At 43.3% G+C, this 25,420-nt stretch overlaps 7 protein-coding genes across 7 annotated transcripts; 2 read left to right on the top strand and 5 right to left on the bottom strand.

The window, feature by feature from the left end:
- Positions 1–5,543: 5,543 nt before the first annotated feature.
- EAE98_000927 (uncharacterized protein) lies at positions 5,544–6,168 on the bottom strand (the record flags this gene model as incomplete). Its single annotated transcript, XM_038948544.1, has 2 exons — positions 5,544–5,912; positions 5,965–6,168. 2 exons carry the CDS (start codon positions 6,166–6,168, stop codon positions 5,544–5,546), a joined length of 573 nt encoding a protein of 190 aa, XP_038814810.1.
- Positions 6,169–8,406: 2,238 nt separating this feature from the next.
- Positions 8,407–9,360, bottom strand: EAE98_000926 (uncharacterized protein; the record flags this gene model as incomplete). Its single annotated transcript, XM_038948543.1, has 3 exons — positions 8,407–8,662; positions 8,733–9,295; positions 9,319–9,360. The coding sequence occupies 3 exons, from the start codon at positions 9,358–9,360 to the stop codon at positions 8,407–8,409; spliced, it is 861 nt and encodes a 286-aa protein (XP_038814809.1).
- A 4,566-nt stretch (positions 9,361–13,926) lies between these two features.
- Positions 13,927–15,898, bottom strand: EAE98_000925 (uncharacterized protein). Its single transcript, XM_038948542.1, has 3 exons — positions 15,642–15,898; positions 15,451–15,577; positions 13,927–15,195 (listed from the first exon to the last, which is right to left on the bottom strand). The coding sequence occupies exons 1-3, from the start codon at positions 15,829–15,831 to the stop codon at positions 14,286–14,288; spliced, it is 1,227 nt and encodes a 408-aa protein (XP_038814808.1). The 5' UTR covers positions 15,832–15,898; the 3' UTR covers positions 13,927–14,285.
- A 506-nt stretch (positions 15,899–16,404) lies between these two features.
- EAE98_000924 (uncharacterized protein) lies at positions 16,405–17,069 on the top strand (the record flags this gene model as incomplete). The annotated part of the gene is made up of 3 exons (XM_038948541.1): positions 16,405–16,419; positions 16,591–16,739; positions 16,973–17,069. 3 exons carry the CDS (start codon positions 16,405–16,407, stop codon positions 17,067–17,069), a joined length of 261 nt encoding a protein of 86 aa, XP_038814807.1.
- Positions 17,070–17,452: 383 nt separating this feature from the next.
- Positions 17,453–18,698, bottom strand: EAE98_000923 (uncharacterized protein; the record flags this gene model as incomplete). The annotated part of the gene is made up of 2 exons (XM_038948540.1): positions 17,453–18,401; positions 18,499–18,698. 2 exons carry the CDS (start codon positions 18,696–18,698, stop codon positions 17,453–17,455), a joined length of 1,149 nt encoding a protein of 382 aa, XP_038814806.1.
- A 474-nt stretch (positions 18,699–19,172) lies between these two features.
- EAE98_000922 (uncharacterized protein) lies at positions 19,173–22,311 on the bottom strand (the record flags this gene model as incomplete). The annotated part of the gene is made up of 3 exons (XM_038948539.1): positions 19,173–20,989; positions 21,047–21,846; positions 21,899–22,311. 3 exons carry the CDS (start codon positions 22,309–22,311, stop codon positions 19,173–19,175), a joined length of 3,030 nt encoding a protein of 1,009 aa, XP_038814805.1.
- A 234-nt stretch (positions 22,312–22,545) lies between these two features.
- On the top strand, positions 22,546–22,995 carry EAE98_000921 (uncharacterized protein; the record flags this gene model as incomplete). Its single annotated transcript, XM_038948538.1, has 4 exons — positions 22,546–22,581; positions 22,634–22,692; positions 22,753–22,839; positions 22,947–22,995. The coding sequence occupies 4 exons, from the start codon at positions 22,546–22,548 to the stop codon at positions 22,993–22,995; spliced, it is 231 nt and encodes a 76-aa protein (XP_038814804.1).
- Between the last annotated feature and the right edge of the window lie 2,425 nt (positions 22,996–25,420).

Genomic DNA, 25,420 nt, shown 5'->3' with positions numbered 1-25,420 from the left:
TGCAACGTTGTAAATTGTAATGTATATGGTACATACGCGTGTATATCGAAAGCAGATATGATGGGGAATTTGGAAGCATTTGGAGATGGAATCCAAGCGGTGACAAAATTGTGCGACAAGATACATGAGTGAGTATGCTGTCTAGTGGATTGGTGATCATGATGTTGAGCTGCAGTGTTAATTAAGGACGTAGGTACCTGGTGCCTACACCAATGAGCTCAGCTCAAGGTAGACAAGCCATGGCAAGTGTAGCGGCTCAAGCCTGCTCATTATCTGCTCCGTGCTGTGGAATCATATATCTGATGGATATTGAATCTACAGCAAAACCTCTCTATAAGGATACCGGTTTTTGTAGTCTTTTTTAAGGATATATAGAGGTATCCTTGTATAGAGGTTCCGCTTAATCCCGATATAGTAGTAATTTTCTTCCGATTAGTCCCGATTAGTCCCGATCGGGCCATTTCCGTGACATTTTTTGGGTTTCAATTGAATCTCTTTAGAATCCGGATATATTAGTTCGATTAGGTAGTCAATTCTGACGATTCTATTGGTTCAATAAGGATACACACGTGATCCTAGGACCGAAAAATATAAGGATATCCTAATAGAAGGGTTTTAAGAATACAGGCCATTTTTAGGCCTAAATTTTTTTGGGACCGAAAAATATATCCTTATAGAGAGGTTATCCTTATAAGGGGGATCCTTATAGAGAGGTTTTGCTGTATTTGACTTTTCCAAGGTCTTGTAGTAATACATGAAAGAGTGGATCTTTGGGAGAGAGCTTGATATTTTGAGTTTGAGCGTTCAACGTTTGGTCCATGCTGGAAAGTTAAAACCTGTGCGGCGGTAGTTGAGGTATTAAAGGTGGGATGTGTGTGCCCGGGTAGAGGCAGTAAAAGCATGGAAGAAAGATCTTCCATGATGGAGAGGAGAGGAGAGGAGTGGAATCCTGAACTCCGCTCATAAGTTTGCATTTCTCTTTTGGGAGCGATGCTAAATGGATGACGAGTGAGTTGTTGGAGAGAGATGAAAGGAAACCCCTGGTATGGTGCAGGACCCTGCATTGAATGTTTTATTCGGCATCTTATGGATATATCCAAGTACCCAGTCGTGTTGAAATACTGCGAGCTGGCTTGGGCGTGGAAGATTATTGTGCGTTCGTATTAATAAAGATGTTTAAATCTTATAACATAACACTAAAGTGTCGAATAGCCTTCGTGCACTTCCTCTTCGAGTCTCTCTCTTCCACTCGATTCGTATTCACATCCAATCTCCGTTAGTTCTTTGAATCCAATATACACACCATTCGTGAATTGTCACACCAGAGGCTTGGTTCATTACCGCGCTGAACTGCCACTTCGGTAGACCCCAAATCACACGTGGAAATCCACGCCGCACTCTCGAAAACAGATGGCTTTCCGAGACCATTTATGTAATTGATGTCATCGGACGGCCCGAAACGATCCTTATAAAACACATGCAAAGAGTCTAAACCAAATTCCGTCTCGGGAAATACCCTCAAAAAAACGACGGCAAATTCCCACAAAACGGGCTCAAAATGTAAATGTATCGCTTCTTTTTCATAATTCTCATTCCGGATTCCGGACACATATTCTAGAGTCTAATTTCTTACCTCTCGTCCCGTAAGCTACTAGGTAAGATTGGAAATTCAACGGTTGTGGTTCATTTTGATTATATGCCCACAAGAACTAGTGAGTGCTATAGCCGAACTTCCTTTGCACACGATTTGGATCATTAACTCCTAAACCCCGAACCGTCCACTGCCAAACGAGGAAGTTGTAGACGATTAGTTTCGGTAAAGGCGTTTCGGTAGACAATACCAGCAGGAATATTCGGTAGCAGACATGCTCGAGCAGGCAGGCTAAGATGAGCAGATCCAGTGTATAAAGTTAGGATTGAGTAATGAACCGCTGGCGCACAGAGCGGAACTCTCCGATCTTGTGACTAACATCCCTGGCAAGTATCTTTTAAAATGGAGCATTGGTGCTGGTAATGAATCTCATGTAAATCTTAAGTTATAGGTAATTTACGACGTTTGTTTATGGTTTCCGTTGCGCAGGCTACGCAATGCTGAAATTTTTATTGTTTGGGCTGGAGATTGGCGATGGATATCCCAAAATGATCTTTGTTACGTTACGAGATTTATATCACCTGCAGGCATGTGCATATATCGCCGTACATGACATGACATTACATTGCATTGCATATTACTGGTGCTCATCACAGGTGAACTTCCATGCTGCAATTTATCTGTAGGTGATGGAGTAGATCCATTATGAAATATTTCCTCGCGTGGCATTTCCTTGCTATTTCTCGCAAGAAATGTTGGATGGAGCTTGCCTTGCTTGTGTGAATCCTGATCCCAATCTTAATGCACTGATGCATTGATATCGTTCCAACTTCCAAAATGTAAGAGTAATCGTACATGAGGAGCTGTGGAAATAAAGAGGCGGTGTGAAGAAATTAATAGGATATGTACATATACAAAAGAGACGAAGGAACGAGCACATGTTCAGCACGACATGCGGCCTTCCATGCGACCTTCCAGAAGAAATTGAGACACTTGGCGCACGCGAGGAGAAGGAGTACAGTAGTTTGTCTTGTTTGAAAGGAACATGCATGCAGAATCGTAAGCAAACGAGCTGTTGCGAGTGGTCAATTGAAGTATTTTGAAGAAAAGGTTACTTGGGTTAGCCTTGATCTATTCCTCCTACAAGTGAAGTTTTAGCTAGGTTTGCCCTAGCCTCTAGGGCTTTTCCTCCCTTCCATTCCTTTTCTAGAACAATAAGGATCCTTTGCGTCCTCTTGGAGCACACGCATGTGCTTGTGGATCTGTATCGGGAATTGTTTTTCCGCCCCATAGATTTTTGATGAAAATCCTTACTTGCTTTCTCGCTTAGCTTGGGCATCATCTTTAACCTTAGCGTAATCGATTTTACTTCACAACTTCCTTATTTCGCACTTCAGCACTTCAAGACTCAGGGTTCTTCGAGTGTTAGAGTTTGACATAAATTAAGGGTCTTTTTTCTTCATGCTGAACGACATTTACAAACATAAAGTGTCAAAGCGTTAAGCGCCAACCATGGAGGGTCGATAAAACATTGACCCAGGGCCGGTACTCTAGTGTAACATAAGGTCTGTCTGTAGGTTGTATCATGGCATGTGCTAGTGGAAATTCTCTCTGTGGTTGGGATTTTAATAGCGCATGGTAGTCGCATGATCAATGAACCTGCCATCCTGGTCCTTGGAAGCGCACTAAGAAATTAGCTCCACCGTCCATAAGGCAAACAAAGCAACTGCAGCGAGTCTGCACGCGAGGAGATTTACCTGGAAAGAGGCCAGATAGTGTGACCTGAGCGACAGGGACAGGGGATCATGCAAAGGTTAATTTTGGATCTGCTCAGTGGTTGGTTGGTGGCCCGAGTCTCAGAACCAGGGTTTTGTGGTGGGGCGGAGCGGACTGGGAATATTACTAAGTGGGCGGGGACGCAAAGTCCGGTGGAGTCTGGATTGAAGCAAGTGCCGGACGAAATGCAGAGAGACAAATGCAAGATTTAATGTATTGTGATTGGGTGTGTAATGGGACCGGGGTCATGCCGTACGGCCGGTGGGGTGAGGATTGAAGATGCCTTTTAGCAAAAAGGTAAGGGCGGCCATAGGATATTGAAGCGAGGAATTCAAGACTTGTTAGTGGTTGCTGCCTTTTGCTTCGGTTAACGATGTTTTGTAGATCCATCAGATTAAGGCGTCAACGGCGTCAACGATCAAAAGTCCATAGATTGAGGTACATGTCGGATAGTAACCGAGGCATAGATATTCATAGGATCGCCCCTTTCCAGCTTCAATCATTGGATGCTGAAGAGATCTTTTTGCCACGGAGATGTACGATCAAGGGATGAAGAATGGATAAGAAGCGTAGGATGTCCGCGATCGACAGATTGCGAATCCGAAAAACCTGGCAGTCTAGGTGCGAGATGATGCATGTGATCGGATTATCACTAATGATCATGATATGACATGTCTCCGACCTTCCGATAAAGGAGGGAGGAGGATTCAAGTGGTCGCGGGGAGATGGGGAGTGGAGTATCAAAATCCTTCGACCTTCAACATGAGAGTTCATGTTATTGGAAAGTGGAGGGCTGGTATCTATACTGTTGGTATCTGAAACGTCAAGGAAGACGAAATACCTCGTTGCATATGTGCAGGCACTGCAGATGTTTTAGACGAAGGACTCCTTTTTAATGAGAAATATGGACCTTTGCAGGAGTTTGCAGCTGAGTTGGTTACGTGCATGGGGAAATATTGAAAGGGGGCTGGAGAAGCTTTGATGCTGAGTTATTGCGCGTCCTATACACTGGCATGGCAACGCAAGACAAACACAGATTTGGAATGAAGAAAGGGGCACGCAATCGTATGAGTAATTATTCTTATCATGGCAGCCTATGCCGACGTCCTTCTTTCATAGTGCTTCAAAAGACGGGGGGGGGGGGGGGGGGGGGGTTGTGCACAATCGTTCATGTTATGCTAAGATAGCAGCACATGTAGACATTATCTTCGCTGTTGAAACTAGGCTGTAGATCTGGGCTAGATCGAATGGTGAGCAGTGCACTGGATTACATCCATGAAGAGTACAATCACGTGTGTAGTAGACACGTGATTCATGACACAACAAGACAAGCTGCTCGATCACCGTAGAGTCAAGAAGAGATAGAAGCAAGGGAGGAATGTAAAGAGAGATCGTAGTTGTTCAAAGGTTGAAGAAGCATTGAAAGAACAGCATGAAGGTTAAATCATTTGCTTTTTTGAATCGAAAGCTGAACCTGAGAAACAGATCCATATCTAAAGCCCGAAGCCGAGAGGAGACTTATGGAACGTAGAAGCTGAGTATTGGCTCTCTATATTAATCAGTTAATAGAAAGCTCGATAGAACCAGCAAAAGTAATGTTTGAAGCTGAAGCTGAACATATGTCACTGCGGGCTAGAAGTCGAAGCTAAGAAGTGACATCAAGAAAGGGAGAGGTTAGACAATAGACTCGTTCTATCTGAGATACCAGGCTGAGAAATAATAGTAGCAAAAATCGAGGCTGGGTAATATATAATTGCGACCCAGTGGTTGAAGTTAAGAAAGTGCATTATTGAGAACAGTAACAAAGAAAGATCATTACCATGTTGCGAATCCAAGCTTGAAAGGAACGAAATTGTGCTTGAGAGCCTAGAACTAGCTAGTGCCATCTAGTATCGAGCATGAAGTATAGACTGAATATTGAAAGAGTTCTAATACATAGACCACACAGTTGAACCGTCGTTGGTAGTTAGATCGGCTGTTCTCGCTTGAGAATAAAGACAATACCAAAATGAATTGGCTTGATTCACCTTCTGTAAATTCTCACTCCAGGAGTTAAATTGGTGAATGTTCAGATTCAAATACTTCCCAATAATTTGCAGATTATTGGCTATTTCCAATTTTACATCCCCGTGATTTACACATCTAGACAGCCAAGGCTAGAAACATATATCACCTTCTAGCCACTGCCCTCGTTCAGTCTTTGGGCCAATCTCTCCGTGAAGACCCTCATCGCTCCATGCCACTCCGTTGTTTGTCCTTCAGGTCGCCTCAGAATGATATCAGCCATGAGGTCGGCCGCTGCTGTCACCTGAACACCAGTAGCTCTGCCCAGCTGACTTACTATTTGACGTCTGAAGTGCTTTTCGAGATATAATTGGTCATCGGTGCTGAGGGCGTTGTGAGAGGCCGGCCGTTTTGCCATCAGTTTATCGGTGATACGTGAGAATTGGTATCGTGGTCCACTTACAGCCAAATTGGCCGCTTGATGTTGTAAGGCGCTTGCATTACTGATGCTTTGCCCATTGTTTCCGAAAATTGCATTGCCCTATTCATCGATTTAGCTAGAGCCGATGGCTCACATGAATAATTAAACATACAGCATCAAATACAATTTGTGGCATAGTAGTCTGACTACCACTGAGATAATGTGTAGCCTTTCTAGCCAAAGCAGTCTTGGCTGCCTTGTAGGTGCTTTCTGGACGCGAGGAGACAATTTGCTGGCCATATACTGTTACCACTAGGGCAACGCGGTTCTTTGGCTGGTTGTTGAGCTTGATAAACGTCGGAGGAGGGTGGCCCATCTGGCGGCATAGAGAATAAAAATCACTAACTGCAGTGTTCATTTTGATGTGGTCGAATGGTGAGGGGATGTGGTACGGTTAAAATTGGTAAGCAAATCGTTATGGTTGACATCACGAGATTTGAAAGCTCAATTCTTTCACGCGACTTTATACGGCGGCCTCATATCGTTTATCAGCGACGCGTCTTTGTCATGAAGCCAATAAGGGACATCGCCGGTGAACGTTGTGAAGTGAATATCAAGATTGCAGACTGAGCTAACATCAACTGGGACCCAATCTGGTATACTTATTTCCCAATAGTGCTGTCTCCTTCGTCTTCGGACAGTTTAGCGGAATGGTCTGATCCATCTGCTTGAGGGCACAGCGTTTATCTATATTGTTAAACTCAACTGGCCGTCCTCTCCGACAGCTTCGAGGTCCCCTCGTGGCTTAGGTACACAGCGTTCATCTATATTGTTGAACTAACTGCACGTACCTCTCTACCTATCCTTTTGCTTTTTTTTGCTCATTTCTCTCACTCTTTCCTACCCATCGACCCACTTTTGTTCTGAAGTTGTTGATCCAAAACAGGAAATTTACTCGGATATTTTCAATCTATCAATTATTTGCTTATTTGACAACGCTTTTTAATTCCATACCGACGGTATGTTAGTAAGGAACTGAGATGTACGACACTCGTATCAAGCAAGAACATGTTTTATCATCAGCGCGAGGCTGCGCAATCAATCTTTACCTTTGCTCGCATCATAGCATCACAGATTTGCCTTATTGAAATCTTGCAGGACGAATCTTCTCTACTCCTCTCATGTGCAAAATTTCAGCATTTACGCCCTATTGTTCCAATCTATCACCTACAAACTTCTTTTTCTTTGGCGCTGAACCTGCGCCAGCAACAAAGTCTTTGGACTTCATTTCTTTTTGATTCCAGGTATGCATGAAAGCATGACAGCAGATATACTTTTCTCTTTCAAGCCGACAGAGACCCAGTTATGTGATAGCCCAAATGATTTCGAAGCTAAAGAACTTTAGTATTTATCTGCTCATTACATATCTATTACACGATACCATCGATGCGCTCATGTCTGCGAAGTCCTCCATGCTTTTTACGTCGACAAAGTAGTAATCCTCAACCTTTGAGACCCTATCATTGCCACCGCATGGCATAGATCTCAACTCTCATGCGCAAGATGCTCGTATGGTTCGACAGTTTTCCTCTATACGCGCGTCATATCTGAACGACCATGATCTCGAACTCTTGAACTTTCGAACTCCCGAAAGACCCTTTTACCCATCCATCTTCAATAGTTCAATATTTCCACACAACTAAATACACTTGAAACTTGGCATTCAGACAAACCTATGGTGCACGTCTTACAAATTCACATCGTCCAAGCTCTTGCTATCACCAACACACCTGCTCTGCGATACTGTATAATTAAGTGCCGGTTGGGGTCGAAGGTTCACGGTCATTTTATTATACGTATCCACTATTTCAACGTCAAGGTGAGATTCTTTCTTCGCCTGGGTTTTCGTCTTATAGACAAATAACACCTATAAAAAAAGCTTCTGAAAATCATTCGAGTCTGTGCCAGATATATTGAGTTGGACAGTAGTCATGCTTTCGAAATCTCCCGAGTACCTTCCCCTCAAACTCGAGCTTTCATCCGGAATATCCTTTGCTACATATTCTTACACCTGTCAAGATAGCTTTACTTAGGAAACGTTTAGTTAGTCAGATTTTTTATTTTTGTTGTCAAGATTACGGCTATCCGTTAAAAATATGAACAATGATTTTGCCTTTCCACCTGAGAGAGTGCCTATTCACGCGAGCATGTTTGAATGATCCAGTACTTTGCATTTATACCAGTAAACTACTTGACCGATAGCATTCTAAGAACTAGATATGGGAAACAAGATGCAAAGAAAATCCAAACTCCGAACCCTTCCCGCTGAATTACTAGAGCTGCTCGCCCGAACCACTGCCCGCAAACCATTCCATGAATCACAAACCCAGAACTCTCAAACTACTATGTCCACTCCATAAATGTGACTCTAGAATCACAGCCAACGCTCAAACCCGATATGCAACTCCCCACAACTCCAGGTACCGTTCATCAAACCCTATCATCATTCATCTCATCCCGATGAACCACAGCAGATTGTGTCTCTATGATACTATTCGTAATATCGACTCTATCTTTATGAATCCTTAGGTAAATCCGCGTATGTACCATTGTCTTAAACACCGTCCTCATCACCGTCCTCATCACCGTCCTCATCACTGTCCTCATCACCGTCCTCATCACCGTCCTCATCACCATCCTCATCACCGTCCTCATCACCGCCTTCACCATCTTCATTGACCTCCATGAAACGTTCGTTATCTGCATACGTATTGGTAGCTCTGAGTAATCGATCAAGGTCAATTTGTTTGCATCGACAAGTTTTCCATACCGCGGCGCAGCAATAGCAGAATTCATAGCCGCATTGACATCTAGAGTGTGAGAATTAGTGTGCGATTTTGGAAGCACGACAGAGAACGAGAGGAAAGATTGAGGACTTACTCCATCTGGAGACATCCATCAACAAATTCGATCAAGCTACCACATTTCGCACATCGTTTCCAGCCTTGTCTCTGGGCTTCGGCAAGAACTAGCTCTTGATTCTGATCGCGAGGACATTCTCCATCATGCCATTCGCTCTTACACTTTGTGCATGTAATTGTATTGCATGGCGACTTGGCGCAGAAAGCTTTATGTCCTCTGATATTTTCCTTGACGATAAAATCAGAGCAAACTTTGTTGGCGCAGTAAGTACGATCCACGGTTTCGTATTCGATTTTCTTGGCTTCATAGTCGCGAATCAGATCAGGAGACAACAGATTATAATAGGGCGTGACATTGAGAGTATCCCAGCAGCATGTGACAGGAAACATGTGCTCAGCCTTTATCGCGCAAGCGAAACGTCTTTGGAGGCAGGTGCTGCAATATACACATTTGCAAGGAAGTCTAGCCATTTGTTGAAAATCTTGAAACTCTTCACAAGCGGTGCATTTGAGTTGAGCTGGATTCTTGTTGCTAGATGTTTGTCTGTTATTTCTCAAACTGGTTGCCTGTCGTGAGGAAGACTGTAATGTAGGTATGTAAATACAGAATCACATGATGGAATATTGGTGCTGCTTACATCTGCCATGTTTACCGACAGTCTCAGGGGTCGAGACTTGTTTTTGCTTTGGTAGTATCTGCACCAACAGATAAGAAAGGTGGTTGAAAAGAAGGATCATAGTATGATAAAAGGATTGAAAAATAACGTAGAACTCAATTATCTCAGAGGTTTTCCTAGTGTATCAAAGGATGTTGCTTTGACAGATGAGTTGGAGATTGAGATAATGTGGATGGAGGGGAAACTTTTATGTCAACTTAGAAGTCTGTCTATGAACAAGATCAACAACTAGCTCAGTTCCTAGCTCAATTAGTTATAATCATTATGTATAGTGATGCAATGTATGAGTTGCAAATTGAATTGTATCATCTAATGTCATTAGCTGATGCACATGAGCTTTTGTGGTGAATTGTTTCATTCAATCATAATGAATGAATACCACCAGATTTCTTGAAAGCCTCAAACTAAACAAACCAAAAAACTTTGGACTGGGATGTAATTTCTAAAGCTAGGTGGATTGGATTATTGAGAGGTGTATGGCGTTGGTAGTATACTTTAGAATTCATCGCACTTCTCTGTTTCTTTTACACACTGGAAACCTTGAGAATCTTCAAGAAAAGGGAAATCCAAGCTTATTGCATGTACTTGGGTCTTCCTGTGAGTAAAAAGCTCTGTTTGTTTAGAAGTATTTTAGCAAAGGTAGAAATAGCCCAATAACACCTGAAAGATGTGCACATAAAAGAGATCGGAACATAGAACAGAAACGGAATCCTGAATTCAGGTCAGGATTAATCAGAGGAATACATCAAAATAATGATAGTGTAAATTATGGGCGTCATGTTTAACTTACAACTAGCTAATCTAAATTCATCAAGGGTGTTATTATGCACTTGTCGAAATCCCTACCTGTAATAGAACAAAATTCGTATTTTCTTGCCAATCTCTACTTTAACATACAGCTTGTTAAGAAAGTAGTTGTCTTGAATATATAAAGAACGCCCAATAAGTAGCTCTAGGTGCTACTTGGGACAGAGGATTCTAGAGTTAGTGCTACAATCACCTAGCAATGTGTTGATGTCTCATTCCTTCCCACAAGGCAATTGACTTTGCTAACAGCAACTTGTCTTCCAGTCTGTAGGTAGTCAATACTATGACTCGAGCACTCGGTTTCAGAGCATTCGTTACAAGTTTCAACAACATCGCGTGAAAGCTATCGTTTAGAACAATTTGCTTTATCCCCATTGTTCTCATTCCGAGACTTACATGCTGCGGATCCCATTCCCACTCAAGTGCTCAAGAAAATTTGTTGCATGTCTACATCGGCGACAGGGGTGATAGAAGCTCGAATTGACCTCCCTAATTGTAAAAGACTATAACTCTACATTCGCTGCCTAATGCAGATATGCAACATGATTATATTCGGGTCTCAGAAAAGGTTAGGAGCTACCCATCTTTGGCCTAAAATGGATAATTATAGTAAGCCATTATGTCAAAATGCTTCTCTTGGCCTCCTCAAATATGACCGTCCAGCTAATATGTCTAGACGCGCGCCTATCATTACATGCATCAGAGCAAGATATTCTGTAGGCGAACGCCTTAGCTTAGCCACAGATTTCAGTAGCGATGGCTCGACAAGTTCGATACATATCATGCACCCACTTTGAGGCAGAAGACCACAAACTACCATATACTTTCATAGGCCTTCTCTCTACCTAATGCGTATATATAGACTTGTGGTGATCGATTTGTAGGTCGGAGACCAGGCAGCAAATGTTAGAACGCCAGAATCAATAACTTTACATACATTCCCAAGAGATAATAGAGACTAACATGAGTACCTACTAGGGATTCCCTTGTAAGAACATGCATATATATAGTACTTTGGAGAACCGAGACCGGAATGAAGACCTCGTGGAGATATTTCACAATTGCAATTAGGCGCGCAATGAACTTTCTAAGCGAATGCGGTACGGTTGCGGCTTCGATATTGCGCAGAGGTGCTTTTGCGGACCGCGGCAGAGGCCATATCTATCAAAAGACCTCACGGACGTACGTTAGATCTATGGGCCATTTGAAGGTAGAACCAGGAAGGAGTTTACCATATTCTAGCTGGGGATATTCAAAGAGATGAACTTCCCAATTGACGAAATCGAGGTTGGAATGCCTGCTAGTAAGATGGCAACTGAGTAACAAATGACATGAATTTCTGAGGACATTGTGCCAAATCTTATACCGCCAGAGAACCGAGAGGACTGACAGACTATCTCTGGAAGCTTCGTGATCTAGCTGTTGAGATTTGCAAGTGCAGCATTGCGGGCCCTATAGCAGCCAAGAGTTAACGCAGTGAAGACCATCTACTCAGAAGCCTAATACGAGCTAGGTAAGTAACGATTGAGAACCCAGCATGGAGATGAGATCTGCAACAAGACGTTTTCGAGGCAACAGTACAACCAACAGGAGCACAGACGACTCCAAGAAGGAACGCAACAAAAGGGATTCACTACATACAAGGAGAGATGAGCATCCAATTTATTGGTCAATACACACCAGTGTAATCTAGTCTAACTGGGTATAGATACAATCGTCCAAAGTCCCAACATCCTTCAAGATATATATCAGATAAGGCGCTTGCAAGTCCGTGTGCATACGCGCCTCGCATACATTGACGAATAGGAGCTCTATCTCAAGATCGCCCTTGTATACGAATCCATATTTGGGGGTAGAATTTCGGGAGATCACCCATGTGCATTGATAGTTGAAGCACCAGACTTGCAGGCTTCAAAGTTCAAATGCTTCGATGACGTGGTACATTTCAGATTCGGTAGACCCAACTTTTGGCCCTCTTTCGCAGGACGATACATATCCAATTAATATTGCTGCTTATCTCGGTCCATAAATTCTATGGCTCCTCTCTCAGTCCATCATAGCCAATCATTCATTCCTTGAACGCAATAGGAAATTCGCGAACAGAATGCGATGTGCAACAAAAGTCATCGAGAGATTAGTTTTATGGTAAAGGCTGACGGTGTAGGTGGTTGTCTGAGGATTATTGTTCGCAAGAGAATTGTTTGGCCGAGAGTGAGAAGAGGAGTGACATTTCGTGATGTGTGAAATTCAATGATTGGTGATGCGTTTGGGAAGGTAAGATTTGAGGTTGGAAACTGGGGATAAAAATAGATGTGGGGAAGCGCTTGCTTAATTTAGAGTGAGAGTTAATCCAGAGCAGGGTCCTTGACGCCCAATTGAGGAAATAACGAGGAACAAGACTAATGTGAAATGAATGATACCCGTAGTCGGGTTTCGATACTAAGTTCACAGAGAATTGGGACGAATTTACATGAAGCTCATGAGATGTGATGTCTACCTTAGCTGTCATCCCTATCACTGAGTTTACCGAGCACTAATCTGAATCAGATTGGAGAATTCTAATTTCAGAAGTAAGAGCAATAATAACAGGTAGGGAAATCCCATCTTGTGAAGAGAGTTTCGTCTTATCGAAACATCACACTACTTCAATCCGAAACCTCATATTCTTTCCCCCTCGCTTGTCAAAGCGTTGAAATATCATATCCTTCTAGTTTAGCCTCCATTTAGACCTTCCCTCGACCATCGCTTGTCCCCCAATTAGACCATTGCTCCCGATCAAATCAAATATCTGGGAATGTTCCGAGCAAGACCTTCTGAGCGTTTTGTTGCACATCTCAAGTCAAAGCACGATTAGATAACTGAACATGTTGGGTCAGCAGGTTTACCTTGGCTGCATCATTGGTTGAGATATAAAGACACGAATGGATGAATGTAAACGGAGTCTATGAACAGGCATTACAATCCTAATCTCTAGCACATAGCTATGTCCCTCCAATCTCCAAATTGTCACTCCATGTTTCTCTTCTCATGATACCATCAATCTTAGCAACCCACCGTTCCAGACCATCACCATTCCTAGTTGGAAATTAGTCCAATGTCCTGTGAAAACAATTTCACATAGGCTATAGACTTTATTAGGCCTTTATGAGCTCCAAGAATTCTACATCAAGTCCCGGTGATCTTTTTATACGGGAAGCAGAACCAACTTACTCTTGGAAATTCCAAACTAACCCATGCAACACCACCGCCACCCAACGTTACGACGTGCAACACTATGCATATCCCGCACTACCTAAAATATGACACAAGAAGTAAGTCAAGATCTCAAAGCCGTTGCAAACATAAATGAAGCTATCAGTATGGGGTTTTAACAGTTGATTGCGTCGTGTGAGTCGATGATGGGAGATTTGAGGTCATTGGGCTATTTTGTGCTTACATGGAAAGAGGATGGACCAGCAATCTCTAGTAAAGCCAATAAATTGTATTCGTCGAGATAAACCTTGGACTTGTGCCTATGTTGTATGCCGCTGCTAGTGTCTTAAATATCACATAGGAACCCCCTCCTTTGTTGTTTAGGAACACGATGATATGTGTTCATGTTTGCAGAGACTGAGCTCCGAGTAAAATATATAAACACGGCATCTGAGCTGTAGATATCAATTTCCGAACTCGATATGCCATAGTTTCACTCGCATCGAATCAGCCCGGCATATACACGCATTCTACGGTTCAAATCAAACAAAAACGAAGTTATAAAACATTTAATTGTTGCACAACTGATGTTCTTTCCATATTGTGTTATCATACAAATCCGAGCCAAAGAGAAAACAGAACAAATTTATCCATCCCATCCATCCCGTTCATATCTCCATATCAACGCCCATGGTAAGCAAAAATCAAAAGCTAAGCGCGAAACCCAACGCTATTACTGTTCCATATGTCAATTTTGGCAAAGAAGAAATAGTAATGCAAAGCCTACTGAAGGGCCTGGGAAAAACACCCACAAAGACACGTATTCTCGAAGAAGTCGCTGGTCGGTACCACAAAATCTCCTACTGAACACTCATACTCCACGGAAGTGAATCAAATCAAGCCTTGACCTTCTTGGGGCGACCACGACCAGCAGAGCTTGGTGTACCAGCATCATCAGATGCCTTTCTCTTCTTGCTAGCAGGGGTAGCAGATGCTGGAGTATCGCTGGTTTGTTCTTTGGCGGGTCTTCCTCTCTTCTTACCCGAGCTTGGTGTAGCAGCAGGCTTTTCGGCAACATCAACCTCGGCAGCAGGCGCCTTTGCGGGTCTTCCTCTCTTTCCTGGAGTTTTCTTCTCAACGACAGCCTTTGCCTTTGGGGACTTAGGAGTCTTAGCAGCTTTGGGTTCTTTGGCAGGCTTGGGCTCTTTTGGTGCTTTAGGTTCTTTTGGGGCTTTTGGCTCCTTGGGAGGTTTTGGAACTCTTGGTGTAGGTTTAGGCTTGACGATACCACTGGAAGGTCGACCGCGTCCGCGCCCGGAAGGAACCTTGATCTTCTTCTCACTATCAGGCTTGGCTGGACGACCTCGGCCACGGCCACTGGGGGTGGGCTTCTCCCTTGGGACGAGAACTGGCTCAGTTTCCTTGATAATGACGAAAGCAACCTTCTCAATTTGAAGAGGATTGACACGGAGACGAGTGGCCAAAGATTTAGCGGCGGCGTGTATTTTCTCAAACTCGGCAACGTTGTATTTTGGTGTTGGTTTATGTTCTCCATCATTGACGAGCCATTTGAAGCATTCATCACTGAAGAATGTCACATGATCGGGATAACGGACAGAGAGGATGAGGGAGGCAGTGGCCGGTCCAATTCCCATCAACGGATCCTTGAGCTTGTTGATGACAACGCCAATATCCGTTGGGTTGGCCTTGTAGTAGTCAAAAGCATCCTTAGTAGCAGCCTCGACAATCTCATCTGTGTTCTTGGCAACCTTCTTCAGGAAACCTGGACGGTAGGCACCATGTCGACTAAATCGAAAATTAGCATCGAAATAATTTTAAATGACATTCCATAGTAACTTTAGAGACGAAGAAATAATAAAAATAAGACGAAATATTTTTTCTTAATTTTTTGCGATGAGGGTGGGAAAGTGAAAGACCTCCGGAAAGCCGAGCTTCAGACAAAACGCGGCCTCTTCTCCACCTACCAATCGACAAACAAAATAACGCGAAAAAAGAAAACAAATGAAAATAAAGCAAATCATGGGGATGGAATAAACTTACAGTTTCCAATCAACCAACTTCGTGATATCTTCAATAGAGAAAGTGTTTGAACCATCCTTAAACTTTGCTGGCGCCTCAACATATCTGAATCTATCGAGCTCTTGGAGAGGAGTAACACCTTCTTTTGCTAAATCGAATATTAAATTAACAACGAAATCTTTCGCGAATGATCAAGGAAAGAATGAACTTACTGTCTTTTGCATATTTATTGAGCAGCGCAGGATATCTTGCCAACGTTTGGTTAAACTCAGCAAGAGTAATATCATTTGGTGAAGACATGGTGAATTCTTGATCTTTCTCTCCCTCAAAACGATCTTCAACTGTCGATTTTCTTGGACTTCCGAATAGAGGATTGAGAGAATTTGAAATAGAACGAAGCATTCAAGAGGAATTTCTAAATTATATTGATGGTTTTGATGGAAGTTTTTATTTTGAGAAATAAATAAAAGTAGAATAAGAAGAGAAGAGACGAGGAGGAGGAGGGAATGCGCGACGCGACGTGAATTTATGTTATGGAAACTAGGTGAAATGTTAATGCTGTTTTGGGCTTAGATAAAATATGAGATTATTAGCTTATTACTCAAATGGCGCTAATTTATAATATATACCGTAGTTAAGCGAATTAAATTAAATTTATTGATTATTTTGATAATTTGTAAAGTAAACAATAATAGTAATAATAAGCACATGAGACAAGATCAAATCTACCTAGTACTCTCTACTCCGTACACCTATCTTATCGGACTCCGTAAGCAAAAAAAAAATCATTGGTACACGCATTAAAAGTTCCAGAACTTCTTACTTTTCTCCTCTTCTCTTCTCTTCCCCCCAACCCAAACTTCTTCTTCTTCTTCGTCTTCAAGTAATCAAGAGAGTCTTGGATTGTCTTCCATCATTCATACATACATATACACCATTTAATAACTTCTTAAATCAATCAAAACATCTCTCAAAATGGGAGGAGGTAATGTAGGTTTAAACTCTCTTACCCTTATTTCCCCTTTAAACTCCATAACCCTTTTTTCTTGTCCGGTCAATCAAGGCCAGGGAAATTCTCCACCTTAGGGTCTCTCAACCCGGTTTTCAACCACGAACTATGATCGTCGCATTCTAAATACTGGAGACCTGACCTCTTCACAGGGCGCAAAAGCAGCTTCCAAGCGTGCACGCAATCAAAAAGATGCTGAGAAGGGTGTCGCAAAGTCGCAACTGAAGGTCAACGAGTCAGCAAAGGATATTCAATGCGAGGTTTGCAAAACCACTTTCTTGAAGACCACTAGACTTCCTGCGTGAGTATTTTATTTCTTCGTTTGCGATTTACATTTGCCATTTCGCACAGTCGTCAGTCTTGAAAGAAAAGATGCGGGTATTCTGGGAATTATGCGTCGGGACGGGAAGAATCCTGCAGGAAGAGAAAGAGGAAAAAAAGGATGCAAGGAATTTTGGGAGGCCTGCAGTCGTTTTCTTTCTTGAAGCATCAAGCCAAATTCAAACCATACCGAAACTAATATCCCATCACCAGTCTCACTGAACACGCCATGAACAAGCACTCAAAAGGACCGGAACTCTGCTTCCCAGCGTTTATGGCTCAGCAGGCTGCATTAGTTGGCAAGAAATGAATCCTCGACACTTCTTTGTGCGACTCATCTTACGATTTCGTACGACGCAATGACGAAGACACGATATTTTACGGTTGGACAGATGTGGTAGAGGAAAATTTTGGGTTTCGATGATCAGAGGATTGACATCAATTTGCGAAAGAAGAACAAGCGATTGGCGCATGGGCGGGAGATACAATGGCGTTTATTCACAAGCCAGCAGACTAGCTATTTGAACCAGAACAATCTGTTTCTTATCTACAAATGTGTGTTTTACTTCGCATGATAAGTAATGGATCGGGACTAGTCAGGTAGTTCGGATCGCCATACAACAACGAAAAGGGGCTTGACTTAGTTGGATTCCTTTGGACTATTGAATTTATTTGAGACAATGAATCTCTGCCTCATGTTTCCGCGGGTGGAGTAACGGGTAAACCCTTTTGTCTGCGTTCCGCTTCTTGCTCTGCTCTTATATCCGCAAGAATTTCTGGATACCACTTTTCTCCTACATCCACATGGCTCTTAATCCTATTTCTTAACGTCGCCTCCCCTAGCGTATCCGCCTTTCCGCCCCCTCTAAAAGTAAACTCAACATCATCCAACCTACCCCCGACACTCTCCAAAACCTTTCTCCTCATCTGCCTAACCTCCTCCTTGACCTCCCCAATCCCCACCTCATTCAACTCCTCAAACCTCGTACTTCCCCTCACCCCCTGAAAAAACGGCACACTATATCTCGGCCCCCCTCCATACTGCGGGCTCAAAACCCTATGCGTAGTACTCATACAAACCCCCTTCGTCAGCGCCTCCATTCCCTGTCCAATAGCCACCACCAACGTTCCTTCAATCGGCGGACAATCAATCCACTCCCCCCTCAAATTCTGCACCTGTAGCCCCTTCTTATCCCCAACCTGCAATAAATACGACGTCAACATGGAATCCTTGTGTGGACCTACTCCCTGACCCTCTTGTTCGGGCCGCAGACCCAATTCCTTCAAATCCGGATATTTAACCACTTTTAATTTATGCTGTTGATCGGTATCAAAATATCGCTCAAATGCATTTGCGGAGAGTCCAATAGCTTCTGCAATCAAACTGGTGAAGAATATGGATATATCACCCATTTGTTTGATGTAAGATTCGAAAACGGGGCGGAAATTAGGGAGATAGGTGGGCGAGGGCCAGAGATTGGGAGCGAGAAGATTGTAGTGGAGGGGATCAGAGGCAGTAGGGATAGGATGGGGAGTGGAGAGATCGATTTGTTCGCGCTGATCGATCGCGTGGGCGGTGATTTCGGCAGAGAGGGGGGAGTAGCCTAGGAAAGAGGGCGCGTTGACCATTTGGATTTTGGTCCTGGATGAAGTTAGATTGGAGGTTTGGCATACCTATTGGGTGTTTATGCAAGTATATTGGTGAAATGAGATGTGAGAAGTGAGCAGAGAGAACCTACTTTTCCTCCAGAGGAATATCAAAGAACTTGACCCCTTCCTCGATAACATTATCTATTAGTTCCTGGGTTATCCCAACGTTCTTCAGATATAGAAATCCCACTTCGAGTAATGCATGGCGCAGTTGATCCAGGAACTCGGACTTAGTTTCTGGGGATCTGGCGAGAGAGAGGTCGAGTATTGGGATGTTGGTGAAGGACATTATGTATGGTAGTGGTTTTCTTTGCACAGTGCCAGGTATTGAAAGTTGTATTATATAGAAGGAAACTTTTGTATTATGAGATTGATATGGAAATTGTAATTCACAGAATTACGAATATGCTAGTAACATGATGTGATGTTACTCCAAGCAGTGCTTAGTGAACAAATCCATGAATCCTAGATGGGAAGTGGGGTGCGGGGAGATTTCGTTATCTGGCGCGATCCGCATGAAACGACCCTTAGATAAATGAGATATGTAACCGCTGAAGGGTCTCCTCACAAAGGAAAAATTCATGAAGCACATCGATAAGTAATATTAACATTTTATTCCAAGTCAAGGAAAAAACTAGCCAAAGTCTGCAAGGTATAAATACTTTTAAGCTCTGTACAGCCATATACAAAGCTCCCTAACGCTCAAGGTTTTATAAACCGCCCTCGCTATGCCAACTTAAAGTACAGAAACCATTAAAATTCATTACACCATCTTTTCCAAAGGTTTACTAGAAAATAATCCTGCCACTTGATAGAACATCTCCTCCAAGGGTGGCAATGCAAATGCTGGCCCAATATCAAATACACCCGAAAGTGCTTGTTGTGTCACAACAGGTGTATCATCATCATCCTCAATGACTGCAGGCGATAAAGGTTCAGCCTCTTCCGGCTCATCCTCAACATCCTCAATCATTTGTAACAGATCGCCAGTTGGCTCATCTGCAATCGCATCCAATTTGAGCTCAGTAGTTGATTGGGCCAAAGCGGTCATTGGTTGAGTGCCCTTCTTCATCACATTTCGGACTTCAGCAGCTCCATTGAGGACCAAGAATCCTTCCGAATCCTCAGTGGGTACAATAGCAGAGACAGCAGTCTCGAAGCACTCGGTCAACAGTGGCACTTGACTTTCCTGGCTGAAGACGGCGAACCCAGAATACGTTGGCGGGAAAGTTTGTTCTCTGAGCTCCTCTGCTGATGGAGGGGTAAGTCTCATTGGAATAGCGACTGCGAATGTGCGACTGTTTCGATTGATGGCTAAATGCATCATCTCAATTTTTTGTATAATATGCATGCGTGTGATAGATCTGTATAGCTTTAAGCTATACCTCAATTGATCCGAAACCAAATCATGTACACGAATCGAATCGGACAGAGTTATGAGATCTCTGCCTAAGATCTCCATGGCCACGATACTACCTTCAAATAGGCCTTGCTGTGAGGCTGTGACAGAGCCTTGTTCGGGATCGATCATGTGAACTATTCCGTTTTTACCAAATGCAGCAGCTAGAATTGAGCCATCATCCGCGAACGCTATAGCACCATTATATGGCGTACTACGCAAGTAGTCATCGGTAAGCTCTGACTTTTCGAGTTGGATTTCATGCTGGCAGTGCCAGTTTTTGAGAGCGTTGCCTTTTCCATCCTTGACTACAATGCCATCTCTTTTTCGAGTTTTTGGAACCCATGTTCGCACCACGCTGTCTTCTCCTATTGTAGAAAATCTCAAGGAGCTGGGATCTGAGGCGAGACCCAGGATTTGACCGGCTCCAGGTGCGGCATCACTTGCCATATGTGGAGTATTGATTCGCGATACCAATTCCCATGTCTGCTCTGCTTCTTTCCACTGCCAGAACTTCAGACAAATTTCGCGCCTCAGCTTCAATTCAGCAAATGGGTTTGTAGCCTGGTGAGTTACGAAATCGAGGTCGGCGTGAGATGGCGTCCACTCATCAACAGTAGCTAGCCAAAGGCCATCGTGAGACTTCTGAATATGAGTGACTCTGGGTTCCGACACCGGAAGTGCGTTTGGTGTCTCGTTAATACTGGTGACATTTGTCCTTGCAAGAGCTTGCTTTGATACATTATGTCCAGCACTAAGGTCATAGGTCTGTAAAAATGAACAGTTTCTCACAGGAGCTTCGTAAAATGGCACTTCTGGAGTCTGTCCAACGCCAAGGAATAGATGAGAAGGGTTTGCAGAACTGATAACAGCAGGTGTCCGCTGGACAACATGAAATTTATAGAAATGGGATTTTGCTCTCTGCACTTCATCTGCTCGGGGTTCGGCGTATTGGGTGACGCTGGATTGGATGCCAGCAAAATTTGCCGTTGGTTCCAACTCGGCTGTAGACAATACCATCGCAGAATTGTCAGCAAGCTGAATACCATACGAGGACCCAGAAGGAGATACGACCACATTGAGAATAGTAGATGTCATGTGAGGTAAGAACTGCGTCTTTCCGGTATCTAATTGCCAAAGCACGAGGACTGTTTCGCTACCTCCTGATATAATGTAGTTTCCTATTATCGGGTCAGCTCGGGTGTTGCTAGAGAGTGAAGCGCGAAAGATATACATACCATCCAGAGACCACTTGACGGTCTGGACACCCCTTCTGTGCCAATGTAATCTTGTCGGCACAAGGTTGATCATGGATGCGTAGTTTTTATTTTCTGACTGTATGAGATTGCCTAGCAAATCACGATGTATGAAGATGAATCCTTTCGCATCACCAACCACTACATCAACAACTGGTATCTTCTTTGATATGTTCCTGTCATCGGTACCTGTTCTAGGATATACTCGTGCATCCAAAGACATTATAGGAGCAGTCGAATCAAACATACGGAATACGTACTTGATCTTGTCAGTAGTATCAAAATCCAAGTTCCGAACATAACCAAGTAAGATGCTCTTTCCAGAAGCCGCGAGCAGTACAGAGCCTCCATTGGCAGTTTTTAGATAGTTGATTGGGTTTGTTGAAGTATATATGGTTCTTGCGACTGTTTGTATTGGCGAACCAGGCTGAGTCAATTCATTCGCGGTAATTCGCCAGCCGCCATCCTTCTTGGGTTCGGTTGTAAATACCACATCTCTTCGTCGCCCAGCGGATACCATAGAAGCGACAGTCATATGTATGCACCCGGTAGACGAAATCTTCCAGGATTGATCGTTGCCAGTTCCCAAAGTCCAGTCCAGTCGGTATATCGCTCCATCAGACAGGGCTGCCCAAACGATATTAGAATCAGTCGGCGAGAGCTCGTATGCGACAACATGAGCGAAAGGATGTTTCGAATGGTCGAATTTTATCGTTCGGGTGAGGAGAGAATCGGAGGTTGAGTAGATGAGGAGGCTCATACGGGTTGCTAAGATCATATATCTTGGTTTCAGTTAGCCATTGAGCTCGTCGCAAGGAGAAATCGATGTCATACTTCTCGTCTTCTGTAAAAATAGGATCGGCATCGATCATACGCCCACCAACAGGTTCAGAAATATTCCAGCTTTGATCTTTCACTGGCTTGGGGGCCTGTGGAATTTTCTTTTCCCAAATTTCCTTCTTCGGCTTCATGCCTCGTTTTGCCTGTGAGTCCGTAGATTGTAATGGCACATCTTCAAACAGATCCTCAAAATCGATAACTTCTGTTGAATCTAATTCATCTTTGGCGTGCGCGCCATTGACCTGGGCCAATTCTTTTCCCTTTCCCAGCGCTTCAAAAATATCAAACCCGCCGTTGCTCTGAACAAATTTGGTAGAAGTATCCGCAGATTCTGAGGTAGGTTTAGACCTCTTTGGAATATCTGCTACCTCTGTTTGAACTCTTTTGCGCTTCAATATGGAAGCCATTGTGCTGTCAAAAATTCTTGAAAGTCAAAAAGAGTTCGAGGTTCGGATTGGCAAATATGAGGCAGAAGCTCTGAACGTTTTTTATTTTTTATTTGATAACCGAAGATCTACCGAGAGTTGTTCCGGCGATAAAGAAAAAAGTTCTTGGTATCAACTCACGCGCAGAACTTCAATTTAAATCCTAGAAACACAACATCATCGCAGATATTCACATCTACACCTATACACATCAAAATGATCATTCCAGTTCGTTGTTTCTCTTGCGGAAAGGTAAACTACATCAAGCATTCGCGCGAGAGTCGTGCGCTAACCGTTAGAACAGGTTACCGGAGACATCTGGGAGCGATATGTCAAGCTCATTGACGAGGGAGTCAACGACGGGTAAGAGAACCGCACTGCACACTGTTCTTATTGCTTCACAATACTCACACATTGTTATAGTGATGCTATGGATGAGCTCACATTGAAGAGATATTGCTGCCGTCGCATGATCATGACCCATGTCGACCTCATCGAGAAACTTCTTAGGTACGAAATATCACTCCCATTATTGTGCCAGACGAACAAAGAAGCGAAGAGTAGCACTTATATGTCAGATAAATACTTGCTTCCTCATTTACTGACCGATTCGTTAGATACAATCCTGCCGAGAGAGATGCGAAAAAGGCCGCTTTGAACGGTTAATAAGTCAAATCAGCCATATTACCTTTTACTCGTACACGGCTCGATTCGGATGACCTCAATTACTCGATCTGCTCAATCGGAAGAAGCGCGATATGCGATTAGACGATACCATAGCAGACAGGGAGGCAGATGGTATAGGCGTTGATTGGAGATCATAATCCAAATGCTACAGATTTTGGCGTGGGCGTTCCAGGGCTACACCCAACGGTGATTGGTGTGTAGTAAACATTTGCGAGCGGTGTTGATTTTTTTACACAGAGGAGTGGGGAGATAATATTTGCGGCTCATTATCGAATTTTCACAATCAAGGATCATTTCCAACATAACCATACATCCTTTCGTACATGCATTGTTGTTTGTTTTGGGAGCACTATCAGACCTTCATCAGGCGCCCAAATAAAACTTGATCATTGCTGGTAGAAGTTGTCCCAAGGAACTGGTTCTCTATTATGCACGTACAACGCATTGGACTTGGGCTTTATTGATGTGGAGTGCACTTAAATCTGACAAGCCACTAACGAGAAATTTCTAGCATTCACCGACGGCAGGAGCTTACTCTACCAACCAGGACTTTGCACTTTTGTAAGAGCGATAGTCAATGAGTGGTCTCTTATAACCTCATGCAATGCAGAGAATGGGAAAAGCTGGCGTGTCTATAAGGCTAGAAGCGGTGGAGTCATGTTGGTGCAAACTTGCATCAAACTTCGACGCGTATTGCTTGATTTTGATAAGTCGTCAAAATTACGAGAAACTCGTCGAATCAGAACAAACATGGAGTTGGGGATTTTGCATCGATCGATCTAAAGGCCTTAAAGAGAGAAAACTTTCGACAGAGGTACCCGTGGAGGCTATCAACAAGGACTAGGATATTATCATTATCATCGGAATGGACCACCAGATAGAGAACATCATTCCGTGTAGCTAGTCCACGATATTCGTTCCGCCCATACTGGTAGATTTTGTTTGAGCGATGATGACCGGCCGACCCATCTAATTGACTTGAATGACATGCCCGTGGTTTCGGATATGCTTATGCTTATTACTTTGCCCCGAAGTGCTCAAATATTGGCAGTGATGTTCGCAATGAACCTAATCTGGGTATAATTGAAGCTACTATTGCTGTCATGATAGACCCAGCCGTTTGGTTCGCGATTCGCAACTGTTGGATTGATTGTCAATGTTGTTGTTTTGTTCCTTGACAATAGACGTTGTTCCCTGCCCCTTCATCCTTCCATGGCGACTTTACGAGATTCGAGACATGGAACATCATGAGATACTTTATTCCCGTCAAGATGTTACTTTGTGTATGAATCAGGAAACGGTTCTCCGGCTTATAGAATGTGTGATAACATGCTGCTGCCGTGGTTTCTCATGTTTCGAATTGAGATTACCCACCTTCCGTTATAATCAGGATAAATGGAGTCGACACTAGACATGTCACTGAGCACTAAGTTGTATATCTCATGTAGATACAAATATACTCGGCCTACTTCAAGACAATGGAAGCCGTCAAAAGCACCCAGGCATGTAGTATATCTGGAAAATAAACTTGTAAGCGCCCGTCATGCTTGTAGTCTGCATATATGCAAGCGGGGAGGATCAAAAGACATGGATTGACACACATGATTGGTTAAACATTGATTTCTTCTTGCATCGAGAAAGCCATAATGGATGGTACCTACCTAGGTAGTCCTTTTCTGAACGGTGTTATCAGCCTATTATCTGTGCTCTTATGTTCATTTCTTGTCCCGCTTCAACATTGCAGATTTTGTACTCATCGCGACAAGGGACCAAGAAGGGTGTTTGTTTTGGCAGCGGTTCATCTATCGTATGTTGTTGTATGATTTATCTATTCGCGACAATAACAATAGTAACAATAATGTCGACGGAATATTCTTAATGCGAAGAAAGAGAAAATATAATCAAAACAAAAGGGTTTGGTTCGTTCTCTTATCTGTGTGTATTGCCAGGTACTTTGTAGACACAAGTGATCCTCACATCCTCACATCCTCACATCCTAAACATCCTCACCATCCTCGCTCCATCTTTCCCCACAAGGAAAATCAACCCCCGCCGATGCCAGGTCCACGCGCGAAAGTCATAATAAAGTACCACTTTATATCGAAATCCTCCCCGAGGACGTGACTTTGCGGCACAGCGCTTTCCCAAGCCTGTTCATCAACGAGTAATTCTCCAAAATCTTACCCATCTTTTGCATTTGAGAGTGTAAGGTTTGTTATTGATTTTGAATATTTTTGGCTACACGCATCCACTCATCCACTCATCCTACTAAACTCTTTGCGATCCAAGTATACCGGTATTTCCTTGTGGTGCCAACACTTCTGCTAAACTCAGTTCCAAAGCCCTGAGCTTGGAACTCTTGATCCGCGCCAGACTTTCCTCCATTCAGCCTCAGTCTTCTCGG

Source organism: Botrytis deweyae (assembly GCF_014898535.1).
Source record: "Botrytis deweyae strain B1 chromosome Unknown BDEW_002, whole genome shotgun sequence".
In the NCBI taxonomy this organism is placed as follows: domain Eukaryota; kingdom Fungi; phylum Ascomycota; class Leotiomycetes; order Helotiales; family Sclerotiniaceae; genus Botrytis; species Botrytis deweyae.
The sequence above is the reverse complement of the archived record's forward strand: the minus strand, read 5'-3'. Positions and strand labels throughout refer to the sequence as shown.

Excerpts from the sequence above, each read along its gene's own strand:
- EAE98_000925 (XM_038948542.1), bottom strand. The coding sequence starts at position 15,831 with ATGCTTCGTTCTATTTCAAATTCTCTCAATCCTCTATTCGGAAGTCCA. Across the intron at positions 15,578-15,641 it reads CAATAAATATGCAAAAGACA|CAAAAGAAGGTGTTACTCCT; the intron begins GTAAGTTCATTC and ends TATTCGATTTAG. Across the intron at positions 15,196-15,450 it reads AAGTTGGTTGATTGGAAACT|TCGACATGGTGCCTACCGTC; the intron begins GTAAGTTTATTC and ends TTTTCGATTTAG.